General features: G+C 46.4%; 1 protein-coding gene across 6 annotated transcripts in view; it reads right to left on the bottom strand.

Moving 5' to 3' along the window:
- The window catches only part of LOC135917712 (uncharacterized), a 147,292-nt gene extending 131,499 nt beyond the window's left edge, over positions 1 to 15,793 (bottom strand). For 3 of the 6 annotated variants that reach the window (XM_065451273.2, XM_065451278.2, XM_070536096.1), the window contains exons 1-4: positions 15,689 to 15,793; positions 8,346 to 8,372; positions 7,998 to 8,024; positions 906 to 932 (exon numbers count right to left, since the gene is read on the bottom strand). In XM_065451273.2, coding sequence (XP_065307345.1) covers positions 906 to 932; positions 7,998 to 8,024; positions 8,346 to 8,372; positions 15,689 to 15,692 — 85 coding nt within the window. In that variant the 5' untranslated portion in view covers positions 15,693 to 15,793. Of the gene's footprint in view, positions 1 to 905; positions 933 to 7,997; positions 8,025 to 8,345; positions 8,373 to 15,688 lie in introns of those variants that run through there. The other 3 variants (XM_065451277.2, XM_065451274.2, XM_065451275.1) reach the window with 3 other exon arrangements.
- Between the last annotated feature and the right edge of the window lie 619 nt (positions 15,794 to 16,412).

Raw genomic sequence — 16,412 nt, 5'->3', positions numbered from 1 at the left:
TCACCGATCGCGGGAGGTACTTCCTGTAACGAGTGGTAGATGACCTTCTTCGTGCCTGCTCCCCTGAACTTCAGATCACCACTGCTTATCATACATGGACGAATGGACTGACGGAGCACCTAAACCGAACTCTAACTTATATACTGACCATGTATGTTCCACCGTATCACCGTGACTAGGCCAGCACGTTACCATTTGTTACCGTCGGGAGCAATTCGTCATGACAAGGTACCGCTGGATATTCCCCATTTTAGTTGCTGTTTGGTCGACATCCTACATGGCTATTTGAGACTCTCTTTTCGTCGGCTCCTCACTCACCTACTGAGTTCGCCAGTGACGTCTTTGGTCGAGCCCATGAAGCTCAGCAACTTGCCTACAACGAACTTTGTGATTCGCAAGATTCCACAAAATCCCGTTACGACAGCCGACACAGAAGTATGCACTTCATGCCTGGCTCTCTAGTACTCCTATGGCCGCCATGCCGCCGGGTCGGTCTATGCGGAAGTTCCCCCCACGTTACACCTGGGCCTAAAAGAACCTGCGCCAACTCGGTGATGTCAATTATGAGAGTAGAAACCTCGGCTTTGCTTTTTCAACTTCCTCAATACCACATGAGGTTGTTCACGCTTCCCGGCTGAAGCCCTATTGCCCTTGTAGGTCCTTACCTTCGTCGGATGTGCCAGGACGGCTCTTCAGCCACGGCAGAGTGATGTTACGGGGCGATAGATACATGGAAGAACGCGTGGTTTGGAAAAGCGATCAAGACACGCTGAGGCCGCTAGCCCGTGGGCTGGATCAAACATCTTCCCTTGCCCTAGCTTTCTTTAATGCTTTCTAAATGCATGCTTCACCTATATCTCGTGTCCTTCACAATATGTTTTTATGTAAAATACTGGACCACTTACCGCTGCCTCTGTCAATAAGTAAAACATCTGTAAAAGGAGAAAGAAAACAGAAAGAATGGGAACTTTCATTTGTTAGGTGGCTCGCTATTTGTGCAACGCAGTATTACCCTGTCTGGAAAAAAACTAATTTCATAGCCACGTTCTCGAGCTACAGAAAGATAGCGATCCCCTCGAAAACAAAGAAACCCCACGCTTTACAATGCTACAGCAAGGAAATCCTGCTGAGAAGTGCTGAATGGGTAACACATAGGTGAGTCGAGAAGTAAAGAATTGGGGACAACGATCCGTTAAAGTGATTGCTATGGGCATCGTCTCCATGACTGCAAGCTCCAAACAAAAGAGAGGTCTTATACACCTGTTCCAGACAAGAAGAGATCGATGAAATAATATTTCTGGCAGAATAGTCCTGCATCATCTGCATTGTTGCGTCATTGCGTTATACAATGATGTGCGTTGCCATATCGTGAAGCCTTATGCCCGAGGGTGAGACACCATTGTTGACGCAACATCCCTTTGGCAATGAATGAGCCCGCCGTGGTCATGAACCTATTCCGAGAAATTAATTATGGACACGAGCTGGTGCGCTATAATTAGGGCATCACAGGTTAATCAATAATTGCGCGACTAAATTTTTGATCATTTCTCCGCATCTTCCTGCTAGCACTTCTTCAGTATGGCTAGTATATTTAGGCCATATTTCATGGTATTTTATTTCTTTTCTCGTTTTTTTTTGGGGGGGGGGAGGGCCTCTCTCTCTACAAATTGTCCGCATACCTGCACCAGCTTCTGGCTCCACTCGTCGGGAAGAGCTCCACGCACGTGAGCAACACCTGTGACTTTATTGAAAAAGTTCGTGACGTGTCTCTAGACGACGACGAGTTGATGGTTTCGTTCGACGTGGTATCACTGTTTACCTCAATTCCGACTGACTTGGCTGTGGATTCATGCACCTCTGCTCTGGAATCTGAGAGGACATTGCCAGACAGGTCGCCCATTCACGTTCCCGACCTGAAGAGGCTCCTCTGTTTTTGCCTTGGAAACACGTACTTCTGTTTCGACAAGGCCTTCTACAGGCAAGTCCACGGTACGGCAATGGGTGCATCCGTCTCTGTTAGCGCTGCCAACCTTACGATGGAATGTTTGGAAAGGCGTGCTCTCGCGTCCTTCAGCCCTAGGCCAAAAGTTTTTCTGCGCTATGTGGACGACTGTTTCTGTCTGATTCGGCGCAGCGCTTTGGATTCGTTCACTGCGCACCTAAACAGTCAAGAAAAGGCCATCCAATTCACATTTGAGACAGAGGTCGACAAGAGACTCCCTTTTTTAGATGTACTTGTCAGCAGACGCGATGGACGGCTCTCGTTCAGCGTGTACCATAAGGACACACACACTGGCCGCTACCTGAACTTTGAATCCGTTCATCCAGACGCTCACAAAAGGTCGGTTGCTGCCTCACTGCTCAACCGTACGAACCGCATTTGCACCACAGCAGAAAGCCGTTCCACTGACTTGGACCACGTGCGAGGTGATCTCTCGGCAAGCGGCTACCCCACATCCTTTTTGACTGCTGTGGAGCGCCGTCTGTCCAATCCAGCACGTCAGACCAATCCCCGACCAAGAAAGCGTGCTGCCATACCTTACGTTCCAGGGATAAGCGAAACCCTGTCTCGCGTTCTACGCGGTTATGACGTTGAGGTGGCGCACGTGCCCGTATGTAAGCTGAGGCAAGCACTCGTCGGCGGTAAGGACAGGCTTCCGAGAGAATCGTTTCCCGGCGTGGTATATAAGATACCCTGCGCAGATTGCGACTACGCATACATCGGTGAATCAGGCAACTTCAATCAGAGACTGAGACAGCATCAGAAAGATGTCGAAAAGAAGCGTACAGTGTCGAATGCCCTTGCCGAGCACGCGGATGCAACGGGCCACAATATGGACTGGGACCGCTCGAGAATTATCGGCCAAGAAAGAAACCACAAATCGCGTCTGTATCTGGAGTCACTGGAGATACAAAAAACACGTTACACGCTTAATCGAAATGAGGGGACCCTCCCCCCGTCATACACGCGCTGCTTACGTCACGTTCTAAAGCATACATAAGCTTCCATGAACCTTCCGTCATCCCATTGTGAACAAGGCTTCCGTAGCGAAACCGAAACGTCTTTTAGATTTTTTCATTTTTTAGCACTTCCATGTTGGTCGGTGTCCGTTTTACTTCTTCAATGCTTCATCCCGACCAGACGGGCTTCCGTCGAACCCTCGAATTCACATGGCATTCCCTACATCACAACGACCCACTACCTCGTCTCGGAGCTCTGAATGGCCACTCTCCTGCAGAAATGGCCCAAGTTCTCTGCCATATTCTCCACTGGTCTTTCAAAGGTGGAACACGCCAGGGCTTAACGCTAGTGGTCGTCTTCTCTCTGTAGACGCTGCTCACTCTAACAAAATTTTGAGGGAGAGAATTCAATACCAGACACAGAGAAAAATCAGACAGTTGACCTTGGAGCTGAGTGCGGCGGTCACGACTATGAAAACAATCATGTGAAGGGCCTCAATACGTTCCGCTACAAGTACCAGAGAAGACATGGACTGTCTTCTCTGGAAAAGTGTAGGAAAAGCGATGAGGGAAGAAACGCCGGCTCCTGCTGACATTGGCCGTAAGTGGAGAAACACTTGTCTTCACAGAATCGAAAACGTTAACTGTAGAGGCCCATCGTCACTCTCAGAACTCTTGTGTGCTGTTTCGACAACAGAGATTGCTGATGCGGCCATTTGGACAGTTTTTCAAAGCTCCCATGCGGTGTCTGTAGTGGTTTGAGCTGGCAAACAGCAACTGGCCGGATTTATCTTGTCTTTGTGGCAGTTCACAAACACATTGACACTCACACACACCTCAAAGCTTTTCCAGATTCGAATTGGCTACCCTCATATCAGTCCCGTTTCGGCGAGTAGCCTTAGACTTTGCAGCTTGATGGCATCCCACAGACAAATGCAAGAGCCAATCATAACCATAGCAGAGGAGTTGAGCTTTCACGTTCGATTCCATCCAGCTCAACAGTATCTGCAAGCAACCGTGACGAAAACGTGTGGTTTTCTTTCTCTGGGATAGCCTTGGCAAGGTGGCCCACACCCATCAGTGGTCCGGCGTTTTGGCCTTGAAAACATCGTCAGAACGAGCATGGGGAAAAATTCCGTTGTAACGGCATTTGTGGCACACCACGTAATGACGTAGATAGGTGACGGGGCGCGCATGGGCTGAGAGGCCCACTGCCTGTGGTCCTGCGCAAGAGTTGATTGACGATCCCGGCCAAGGTATTGAGACTGAGTTGAACACCTCTTGCTAGTCACAGCACTTTACGGTTGACATCGGCACTAATTTCCATGGCGGCAGATAAGTAGATTTCTCAATCAGCCATACATCAGACGTGCATCAGCCAGCCTTACGTCCTAGTAAAGAAGAGAGAATCGTCATCTTTAGAAGGGCAGTAACAATCGCATTAGAACCGCTTTCGCACTTTTGCTGAATAGTGCCATTTTCACATGGCGGTGCACTAATGTTGATGTACTACTTACATATCAGCTCTGCCACTTTGCAAGAAGTCGCAGTGCGCAAGAAGTCGCAAGTCGCAGTGCAATTAGCAGACAGCCATACGAAGTAAGGATAGTACATTTACCGGCCTTATCAAGTTCTACGTATTCGTTTGCTAACTAAATTACCAAGGATGGGGTCAGCCCGCGCAGCAAACACGAAGACATCCCATTCGATGACCGCGGGCACTCGCTGTAGAAACGCTGGCCTGAGGAAACGAACCAGCAGCAACGAGCGAAATTACCTTCGTGCTGTCTATCGCTTCAATGCACACTGAGCTCCAAGAACACACAGCATGCGCAACGGAACGAGCCACCGACGCAGATCACACTCGAAATTAGGCGCGCTACTACGCAGAGCCGCCACATACGCAGCTGCAGCTAGAGTTGAACGCCGCCCAGTCTCCCTCCCCCCAACGGTGGGTGCCTCGCGCGTGAGGGAAATTGGAGCGCTTCCTCCCAGCTTTCTTCCCTTTCGCGCGGGCGAGATAGAGACTCGAACGTCAGCACCCCTCGCTTGATTTCACTCGCACATGCAACTTAAGGCGCGTGAGAAAGGCGTTATCGCTCCTGGCCGTCGTACGAAACATCACAGCGAAGCCAACGGCCAAGGCAAACATAGGCCTGGAGAGTTCAGATAATCGCTATCACAATAAAGAACAACGCACTAGCCCGTTCAGCGCTCTTATTTGTTTACTTTCCTTCTTTATTGGAGTGTTTTGCGCGCTGCTTCACTAGGTATGAAGAATATTTATAAAAACGAATAATGGCCATTATTCTCAAACTCCGCTTCCGAAAAATAGCAAAATAATGTCTGAATTTGACATTCGCGTAGTCTGTTGAACCGGCGTGGGCCTATCACAGGAAACTGCGAGTTAAAGTGGCGCCTTCCGATCTTCTCCGTGTGCTCGTCATTCGACTAGGCACGAAAAAAAAACCACGGCAGGAGCACCCTTCCGAAGATCTGAGAACAATTGCTAGTGTTGGTCGAGACTGTAGTACATACCTGCCAGAACAGCGACAACTATATTTATTTACTAAATATTGGCCTAATTAATTCTTGTCTAGTCTGATTATTGCATTCAGGCCTAAGCACTCCGTCCAATCATTCATTGCGAACAAACGTAGAGGTGTGTTAACGGCAATAGCGTTGCTGGCTGGAACCTTCTGTTGAAAATGGTGCGGTCCTCCTCCCTACAACGCTGTACACGGCATGACCGTACAAGAAAATGGCTTCGTGGTGGCTTTGTGGCGGCCTTCACGCAAGAAGCCCAGCAGCTCATCCAGTCGACACACGAGTGTGACCTGGCACAACTACAATGAATCACGTCGCTGGCTCTTATCTGCGGTGGTATTGTGTCTTCTGTGATTTCGTGGCAGAAATCACATTATGTAATTTCTGGGTGGGCTTTGACCATAGAAGTTAGCGAAACTCTTTTTGTGGCACTGGTGGAAACTCAGCCTGGCAAGATCGCCCACAGATTACCAGACATAGCAAGGTTTTAGGGCCGAAAAAAATATTTTCCAGACTCAATTTCAATTGACATGTATATAAAGCGAAGCATTGTTGGTTACTGGCTCATGACACATGTGTGCATGTGTACATATGTGAAGTGGGGTTTGGAAAGAATAACTATTAGTATTAAATGGCAGCATGTCATCCGAAGCTGTAATTTTGTTTGCAGTGAAATAGAGAGAGGCTGGATATTGCACACAAATATTTACTTGGAGTACAGAGTGTATATATATATATATATATATATATATATATATATATATATATATATACTTTTAAATCTTGGTCCAAGTTAGCAAGGACCCACCGTATATATATGCATTGTGGCGAACACGATCGACGCGATACGGGACCATCCCCTCCAGCGCTAACAGCCCGTCCGTATTGCGATATATACGGTGTTGGCGTCTGGCATGCGGCGCCGGAGTCTACCGTTTCGCGAGCGAAAAATCATTCCGAATCACGCAGGCTTTCCGCCTGGCGCGGAGGCGTTACTGAACTAACTGGAACTCTCAAAGTAAGATGCCTCAGAACAATCATAAAGATCTAACTACACACGACCTGCACATATCATAGCGTCGAATTGTAATTGAATATAGTAGCACATATAATTATTTTACGCGAAAACCTAACACAGGCCCCTTTTCTGCCGTTGCTACCATTCATAGAGTGGCGCGCCCCTGTAAGTTCCTTGCAACACCACCATCCAGATGGCGCTCACCTCCGCGCATGCGCGGCAGCGAGCCGTCGAGAACCTTAAAGCCTGCCTTCGTGCATAGCGTTCGACGGCAGCGTTTCTGGGCAAACGTTACGGTTACATAGGATGTAGTTGCCGGAAAGCGTGAGGAGCAGTCAGGGGTCCTTGAATGCTATCGTGCTCCGCTTTTAAAGGCGAAGCTTAAGCGTCCTCAAAATATTTCTTGATTTTTCTTTATTCTTAGATTTTTTTCTTCTGTACATTGTCGACGTATGCGCCCGTTACTTAATTGTTTCCATAACATGCTTGTGTCTTAGCGGTCCTCTGTTCGAATCCTACCGCCAGGCAATCTTATTATTGTTCGCCTAAATTTTTATGCAACCGTGCGTAGTTAGAAATGATTAGTGTGCAAAGTCATAAAGCCTACTGAAATCGAAAGGATGAAGTGTAGGCAAATCCATGTAATAAGCACCAATAGTATGCTGGCTGAATAACCCGGCTTGCAGCTTGTGTGCACCCTAGCACCACACTTCTCTGGAGTAATTATTTTATGAAACTCTCTGTTGACACGGTCAATGAACTCGTTACCTGCTTCTTCTCCGCACAATTATCCTAGCCTAGTAAACGTGTTCGGTGTTTGAGGCCAAATACGTATCTAGAGTGCCTACAACTCTGCAAGAAAGGTTTGCAAATAAAACTTTGATTTAAATATCAATTTTACAGCAGCGACAAAGTTACGGTTTGAGCAGCCGCCACTTCTGGCGAGAGAAAGGCAGTGGGATGACTGCGTAACTGCGCACTTTCACGTACGCGTGCAGAAACAGCTTGCCGACTCCACTGGACATCATGGACATTTAATCTGTAAAAATCGAACGAAAATATTCTTTACGCAATGACGACAGTTGCCTTCTCCAAACTTTAGTTTCCTTGACGATATTAAGCTCATCGCACCTTTGCATGTGCTCTTCATGACGTATATACCTATCACGCTAACCAAAGTGTAGAGCAGTAACTAGTGATGTGTTTAATTTGAGGTGTTGTCAAAGTGTATGACAAGGCTGTGTCTAATATGATGGTTTTGTGAAAGTGTATGACAATGTGAACAAAATGCGTGTGCGTCTGCTGCTGTCTTTGGCCGCGTGGGCGCGAAGGACTCCCTCAAGCCATCCCTGAATGACTTTTCCCTTCGCCTCCCATCCCACGTACATGTGATACACCAATAAAAAATCAACCCCCCCCCCCCCCCCCCTACGATAACAATACTATCAGTAACGTAAGAATTCCTGCTTACCGGTACCTGGGTAGAATTGACTATCCCCTGGAACACAAGAAGAATGGAGTCGCCTATAAGCGGTGATCGCATGCAAAGAACGTTAAAGGCACTAGAAAATATTTTATTTCAAAGCTGAAGGTAAAAATCACTGACTAGATCTTCGCGGTCGTGCACCCGTTGCGGACTGGTTTTGGCCCACAACAATCTATCGTACTTTGTACTTGCGAAACTTCGATATATGCCCACTTTAGAATTCAGTAAATCACCGTGTGTTCTTTCTCAGCATAGTAAACAATTCACGGGTATGAAAAAATAACAGAAATCGAAATAATACAGTGATAGGAGAGACAAAGGACCCCTGCTTACCGGCTTCGGGGTAGAACAGACTTGGTTCTGAAATAAAAAAAAGAATATTGCAGCTGGTAAGTGACGATGGCATGAGATGGACGTTTGATGCATTTTGAAACAATCTTGTTTTCAAGCTGAAGGCAAGGATTTGTTTCTTTTTACGCGGCATGTTCTATGTTAAACTAAATCTGAATTTTCGAAGCAACCATCGGTGTTCGTGTGAAAAGTCCAGAAATCACTTTTATTGCGTGTCTTTCGGCTCACCGTAGTAAGCAATTCAAGCGGTTAAAGCAACAATATATCCAAAGCACTAATACCTGTGACAAATGAGACCCTGCTGATCGGTTTCGGGAAAGAACTGACTATCAGCTGAAGATAAATAAAAGACAGAGTGACTGGTAAGTGGCGCGGGCGTGAAAGAAACACAAAGAAACATAAAAAAGGGAGAGAGACATTCTACAATCATTACATTATGGACGCAGCGAAAGAACGTTAACGTCTTCGATTGGAAGAGACTATACCGAAATTAAGGCTCTCAATGAGAATGAATCCACAGGTATTGTTGGAATGAATTCCGTCGATTGTATTAAACTCAGTGTTGTGCGTGGACGAAATGCCTAAATCTTACTGGGACTATCGCACATAGGCGCATGTTCGCAGTGGGAGACGATGTGCACTCAGGAAACAGGTGGTCATCGTAGAACGTCAGAGTGTACTGCATGCGTCTTTTCTCGTCCAGTGCTGGCGGGTACATTTGAAGGAGAGCAATGTAAATTAACCCAGATCCCATGCGAATGTCCGAATGCATGTCAAGCACGGCCAGTTCGAGTTTGCTGGATTCATCGTTCAAAGATTGCCGCTCCTACCGCAGCAGATACCCTGTATACCGTCCCTTGATGGTCGTGCACCCGTTGCCTCTCCTCGCGCTTCCGCACTCTTAAACAGTGCAAATTTAGAAATAATTTATTAGGCCCACCGCGCAGCCTCTCATACCTCCCCATATCGTTTGGAAGAGTTCCCGTGAGTGCGACTGTCACACCATCCATCCGCGTGCATTGGGGACATATCGATGACTCTTCTGCCCGTACTGTGCGCGTACTGTGCTGCACCAGTACGGGAGGCAGACTTACAGCACTTGTTATGGACATGGACTGGTCTGCAATCGGCTCGTCGATGTCATCTGAGCCGTGTAGGCCGCTACACCTATACAGGTGGATCTTTGGTTCTCATCACCGATTCCCTTTGTAATCTTTAATAGGGACAGAAATTCACAATTACATGTAACACTTCCTTCGAATGTCGTAAGGCACATTAACTCAATAAACATATAAGTGAAGCGTAGCAATTGGTATATCTTTCCTGCTCAATTAACCACTGCGTTAAAGTGAAAAGTTGACCGAATTGGTATACATTCATAATGGTAACAGGATCAACAAGACGACGAAGCAGTGAAAGGACACAAGGCCGAGCGCTGACTTACAACTACATTTACTGAAACACACATCAGGCATAAAAGCGACAAAGGCGATAACATGGTCAATCCAGGAACGCACAACCGAGCTACGTGTACACCGGGCAACTGTTACCGTACCGAGCTATCTAGTTACGTTATTTCTTGCTATGAAAGCGCCATCGAAGACTCGCTAATGCACCACGTGCCCTTTCGGTCAATGTGGGACCATAGAGTTTCTCACTGCATTACCTAGAGGGAAATCTGGCGCTGCTGCGCTGTGGTATGCATGGGAATGCCGGTATATTGTGGATTCGGATTGGCATCGTTCTCGTAGAGACAGGACAACTTGAAGACGCGCTTGGCAAGTACCGTTCCGTCTGTCACAATGATTCATTTTCTACTAGAACAGCACGTGAAAAGCTGTTTTAGCTTTATTATTACGCGAAAACATGTTTTGTTTAACTATGAGAACTTGTTATTGTGTGTACGACTACATGTAACGTAAAAAAGTGTCAGCGGGCCGCTAAAGTTGGAGGACAGACGACAAGGTTCGCGCTCGCTTTGAAACAGTTGGTCGTCTCTTCTTGCTTTTCTTCGCTTGGTCATGCATCGTGGGTGAGTAAAGATGTAATATGCGGGAATGGAAACACTTTATGAAGATTTAACTTTGCGAACACGTTATTTGCGTAGCCATATCCACGTTTTAGACGAAGCCTCTTACAACACCAGCCGACACGAGCCTCGCAGACACATATACCGTCATTCCAATGACGGCATGGTGCCCCCTTAAGAAACTCCCATAGACAGTGGCGCCAGATTACTCTCTAGGTGTTATAGTGAAAAACTCTATGAGTGCGACTAATCTTGTGGACGGATCTGTATGGTTAAACAGAATTGTTTAAGATTCCTGGCTGCTTGTCGGGCTTCCTGGCAACCGAAGCTTCCTTGCGCATGCGCGGAGGCGAGGCGCGATGTAGCAAGAAACCGAGCGGGCCACGCCGCTTGGAAAAGGGCTTTGTGTTCGAGTTTCCGCGTAAAAGAAAGTATGTTTCGTGGGATACTCAAATTAAACTCCGACGCTATCATGTCTGTAGCTAGTGTTTAGGACGTACTTTGCAATTTTACAGCGACGCTTTATATGCCAAGGCCAAGCGCTCGCTGTCCGACCACAGAAACATTCCTGCGGGGGTATGAGCCATTGTTTAGGGGTATGCGCCACTGCATTCTTCCTGGGGAGCGCAAGCGGCAATGTCGGACGCACCCGGCGGCTCGCGCGGCTGATCTGCGAAGCGGAGTTTATGCGGCGATGTTACGCCACCGATGCCGCGGCCGAGCGCCATCGCCAGCCTCGACGTCGGGCCGAGAGTTCGGTGTTGAAAATTATGCACCTGTCTTTAATTTTATGAAACGTTCTTCTGTTTAGGCGCATGTTAAAGAACTGTAATCATGTCGCCAGTCCTACAACGCCAGATTTTCTTTAAATAAAGAAAAGGTAGCTGCGTCCTTCAGTTCTTTTCTTGGGGTGTAAACGAAATTATGCTCGAGTCGGATTTTTGAGAAAAGAATGTTGCGCTTACATTTCATACCTAAATGTAATGCCGTTCCTAACAGTACGTCCGCTCAACTAAGCGGCTTCTGCATTATAACCGGCTGCTTTCCGTTTTCCGGTGCCCTATAACAAGGATAACATTGAAGGAGTTAAAGTAACGGCACGCCTCACATACACGTATAGATATCTGCACATCAGCTGTGTTTGTAGACGAAGTGTGGTATCACATTGAGCACCCAGTTTTAATGGTTTACATACATGGTCAGACTGTCAATAAATGTTTTCCCTGCCTTTTTAGTTAGCAGCTATACACGATGATGAAAAACGGGGCGTTTATATTGAATGGCAGCTAGGAACTTGGTCATCAGAGCCGATTATCAGCCCTGCGTTAATTCTCTAAAGAACTGGTTGCCTCTGCGCCACAGCCACAATTCTTTAGCAGCGCAATCATTCGGAATAAGAGCCCTATCGGCTCCCCACGTTCTAGATTCCAAAAGTGCTGTTATGCGTTACACTCTAACGGAAACGGCGTTCCGGTCTTCCCAATTCAATCTGAGTAGATAGACGATATCTTTTCCACGACACTGCTTTTCGTATTAGCGTCCAATAGTTGCCGTGACTGCTTTTCTCAGAAATTAAATTAGTTAACCTAGTTCAATTGGCTCCTGGTGCAGCTTAAGAAAAAAAAAAAAACACGGTCATTGCACTCTGGGGTTTTCACTTTTTCAGTCAGTGCGTTTAGAATATTTGATAATTTTTCGCCTACATATATGTGGTGGATATATTGCGTATGTGTGCACTTAGATTTTCCAAGAAGTTCATTGGTGTTTTGCATCTCTTCGCGCTACCCAGTTGATAAGCGTGGTATATTTCGCTCTAATATTGTCTTCCTTGATCATTGTCCAGGATAAATATTCCCCCAACATGTAGCGCGTGTAGAGTGACACGACATTGACACGTAAAGTGACACGTACCAAATCCACCAACTAAGTCCACCTAAGACCACCAACAAACACCACCGATTAAGACTCAGCCATCAAGAAAATGTATTTAAGCGTTCGTATGTCGCTGACTTTTAATAACTGCGTCTGTGTGCCGTCGATCAAGACTCGCCGATCAAATAAATGTGTGTGCTCGCGATAACTGCCGTCACCACTCAAAGGATATAAAATTAGCTCATACCATTCATTTAAATTCTGTGCCACGTCTATATTGTGTGCTGGACAGCTTCGGTGGAAATCAACGTTCGCAGCAGTGGAATGGCGGGTGCTTTTTAGCATTTTATTTATTATTTTAGGGAAATAAAATCATGTGGCACCTTTCTCACTATGCTGCTCATACACATGATATACATGAAACGTCACAGCTCGTCTGTACGATAACGATCATTTTCCCTAAGTGCTGCTATGTAGTCTTGAATGTAAGCTTCGCCGAGGACTTTCACTTCACTGTATGCTTGAAGAAAAGAGCGCTACGAAGACGCGAACTAAAAGAGGAACATGTACGACGGAGAAGGCGCTTTGACAGTCGTACATGTTCCTCTTTTAGTCCACGTCTTAGTAGCGCTCTCTTCTTCAAGTATGCAAAACCAACTCGCCCACATCAAGCTTCTGCTGTTTCACTTCAATATAGTTCTGCGGAATTCCAAACGTTTATCGCCATTTAGGAGAGCAGGCAAGGAGGAAGCTTTTGCTTGCGGCCTCCTACTAAATACATATGAAATAAGATATAAGTTTACTGTACAACCATTGCACCGAATTAGATGGATCTTGCTACATTTAAAAGTTAAAATGTAGTCCCTGTGAGATGCGGATTATTTTATTAAGCCATAGATGTACTTCAACTTTGAGCATACGTCTTGGCACAAGTCTTCTCAATGTTATAGTCATCCATGTAAGCGGTAGTATATTAAATTAGTGGGTTCTTGATGATCTAACTAATGCTTCTGACGAAACTCCAATATATTTCTTAGTGGAAGTAAGAATTTTGCAAACTTCGTGCATCTATATTTTTTCATGTTTGCAATTTTCGGCAGTTTCAATGAAAACATCTTGGTCCTTAATTAAAGTTTTGTTTCCCGATATCACTCATTTGTTTTCTCTCATACATGCAGCCCATTTCAATAACGTCGCGGCAGGTGGTATTTCAGAAAGGTATTTCCGAGCTTCACGTTCATTGGAAAGGCTGTATTCGAACTGGACCCGAGCCAGATCTTCCTAATAACAATGCGCATTTGAACTGGCTAGCCTAAATTTAAAAATATATATATAATTGTGTGGCCTGTTTCATAACCGTTGGACAAATTAAGTTTATTCCTATCCTATCCTGCGTGCTAACATCAGAACAAGCGATACCAGCGCCAAGGTAAGTTTTCGGGAAGTGAAGCGCACGTTCTGTAGCTAACCAGCCTTGTTACCGAACTGACATCTGGTAGAATGACACCAAAGTATGAGACTATTGAGGCTTTACTGCGCTATGGTGGCAGACCCAGTTTTTAAATGCTTGTTTCCCCATTGCCTGCAATGGCCGTAAATGTCTTGTGCCATGTTCAAATATTCATGATTTATTATTAATTTTTCCTGAATGTATTCCTAACGCCCCGCGACATCTTTCTCTACCTCCCGTTTGCGACACATTGACTTAAATGGATGGATCGCTCGAACAGGGGCACACAATGTTGCTTTAACGCGAAGCATTTTTTTGCCTAAACATGCATCGCGTTTGTGTCAGCGTTACAATTGAGCAAAACAGTAATGCACTTGCGTCGCCTTGCGTAAATTTGTGCCAGTAGAATAACGCTGCGTAAAGCTTCCTGTAGCGTTTCCGTAAACATAAAAAAACTTCTCGCATCATGGGTTTCCATAAATGTCGCAGCACCATCGGACAATTCTTTCCAAGCAGGCGCGTCTTTATCGCTTACCAATAGACTACCATTTCCTGATGAAATCGGCCCACATTACTTTACCGGTACTTGTTGCATCGTCCTAACAGGTGACAGCCATTAGTTTTCTCAAAGGAAGCAGCACCTTAAAAACTGACTTTGCTTAGTCTTTAGTAGCACAACTTAGTCGTGCAAATCACCACTTGTATGCAGCGAACAGATAAATGCGTTCACACAACAATATATCAGCCGATGAAATCACTTAAATACTTCAGCGACGTCGACAAATGAGGCAACGCAGGACAGAATCGTCGATAATTCATTCCTATGGAGCAGCGTCCATTTATGTAGCTAATATTTATCAAAACAATATCGCAGTTACGGCCGAAAGGCGACGCATGGGTTTCGACAGCAAATTAGTTGATAGCTGTACGAAGTAAGTATAGTATTTTTAACGGCCGTATAAACTTGTGTAAACATTTGCTTGCTAATTAATTTAACAATGATAGCACGTGTAAGCGTAACTCAACGAGGACGTAGAAAGAAACACACATACAGAGACAGCGGTGTCTTTTTGTGTCTTCTCCTATGTCCTTGGTCAGTCGTTCTTACACCTTCGATTATGGATTCAAACCAACCAGCCCGTCAACGTGTTTCAACTAGATTAACCAGGCAAACAGAAACACATCTGGCTCGATGAGCGCGGAAACTCGACGTGAAAATTCTAGAGTGAGGATTCGCGGCAGCAGCAAGCGAATGTACCGTTATGCATACTTCGCTTCAGCGGGAACGTAACGTCGAAAGCACAGCGGGTGCGAACCTACCGGTACTATGCGCTCTCTGCAAACATCGCAGATCGCTTTCACAATGAGGCCCGCGTGTGCGCGCGCTACAAACACGTCGCAGATCGCTTTCAAAACACAGGAACGCCGGAAACGCGTTCCTATGGCGTCCGCCAAAGCGTCTACTACGGCGTCCGCGATTCGCATGGCCATCGTCGTAGAAGACGCCCCGGCTGTCTGCACTCTGTATGGAGCGGCGTGTAAGGACGACATCGGCGCACAGTAGCAGCCGCCGTAACAGAACGCCCCACGTCCCTGGCTTCACGCCCCTGTCTCTGGTGCCACAAGAGGGGGCACGAATCCCGGCCGCGTTCCTCGCTCGCGCACGCGAGCTTGAACTGCGTTGGCCAGCTCAATCTTACAGGCTTTTTTACTAATAGGGAACCTCATGGTGACGGCGACAGCGACCGCAGAAATGCGCCCCCCCCCCAAAAAAAAAAAATTAAACTGCCCCTTTTACTGACGGGTATTCGTAGCCGTAGCAAAGCGACTTGCGGGAAGCCATCGGCACTGATTTGTTCGCAACCGCCTGGAACGCACTGAAGCAATCTTTATGGAACCTCTGAATAATTACGAAACAGTCTCATATATTTACGCGTATGTCGCGAGTCAGAAAGCAGAACGATTGCTGCTTACCCATGGCTGCGCTTCGGAAGATCAGAAGGTGAAGCAGGTTACGTGGGCGCCTTGCGATACCGGAGCTCGATACACGCGCTTCTGCGCTCGTGCAGCTTCGATCTCTTCTTCTTTAGGCGCAGCTGGGCACACTGTATTATGTGCACTAAAAAAACTGTTTGTAATTCGCAATGTAAGCATAGAATACCATGGAACAGAATACCATGAACGCTGCCAAATCTCTGAGACTCTCCAACATCTGTTTCGCGACTGTCCTCTATACGCTTCACGGCGGAAGACGCTGCCTTCTGCGGTAGCGGGCATTTGTAGGGGACACTCTCGTAAAGTGCTGATTTGTCCGCAATGTGTGATTGCACAGCTGCAACAGCGGCATGGGCTGATTTCGGCATTTGAATGCCACAGGACTAGGCTCAAAGCCTTAAGGGAACCAGTGTGTTATGTGGTTAGTGTATATGTGATGCTGTGGCTACTTTTAGCCAAGCTCTTCCACAAAAGAAAAAGATAAAAAACCCGCTGCCAACACCATTGTAATACCTTCCGTGTGCGGTCGTCAGAGGACTGACAACGGAACACCATAGGTCTAGTAATTATATATACCGCCGTGTGTTCTTGGAGTCTTTTTTGTTTTCGGTGAACATCTTGGCTTAACGCATCCGTGACGCCCTGTATGTGTATTCCTTCTTACTCTCCTCACTATCTTTTATAACTCGTCTTTTCTGTCTTC

Source organism: Dermacentor albipictus, chromosome 3 (genome assembly GCF_038994185.2).
Source record: "Dermacentor albipictus isolate Rhodes 1998 colony chromosome 3, USDA_Dalb.pri_finalv2, whole genome shotgun sequence".
NCBI lineage: Eukaryota > Metazoa > Arthropoda > Arachnida > Ixodida > Ixodidae > Dermacentor > Dermacentor albipictus.
The sequence above is the reverse complement of the archived record's forward strand: the minus strand, read 5'-3'. Positions and strand labels throughout refer to the sequence as shown.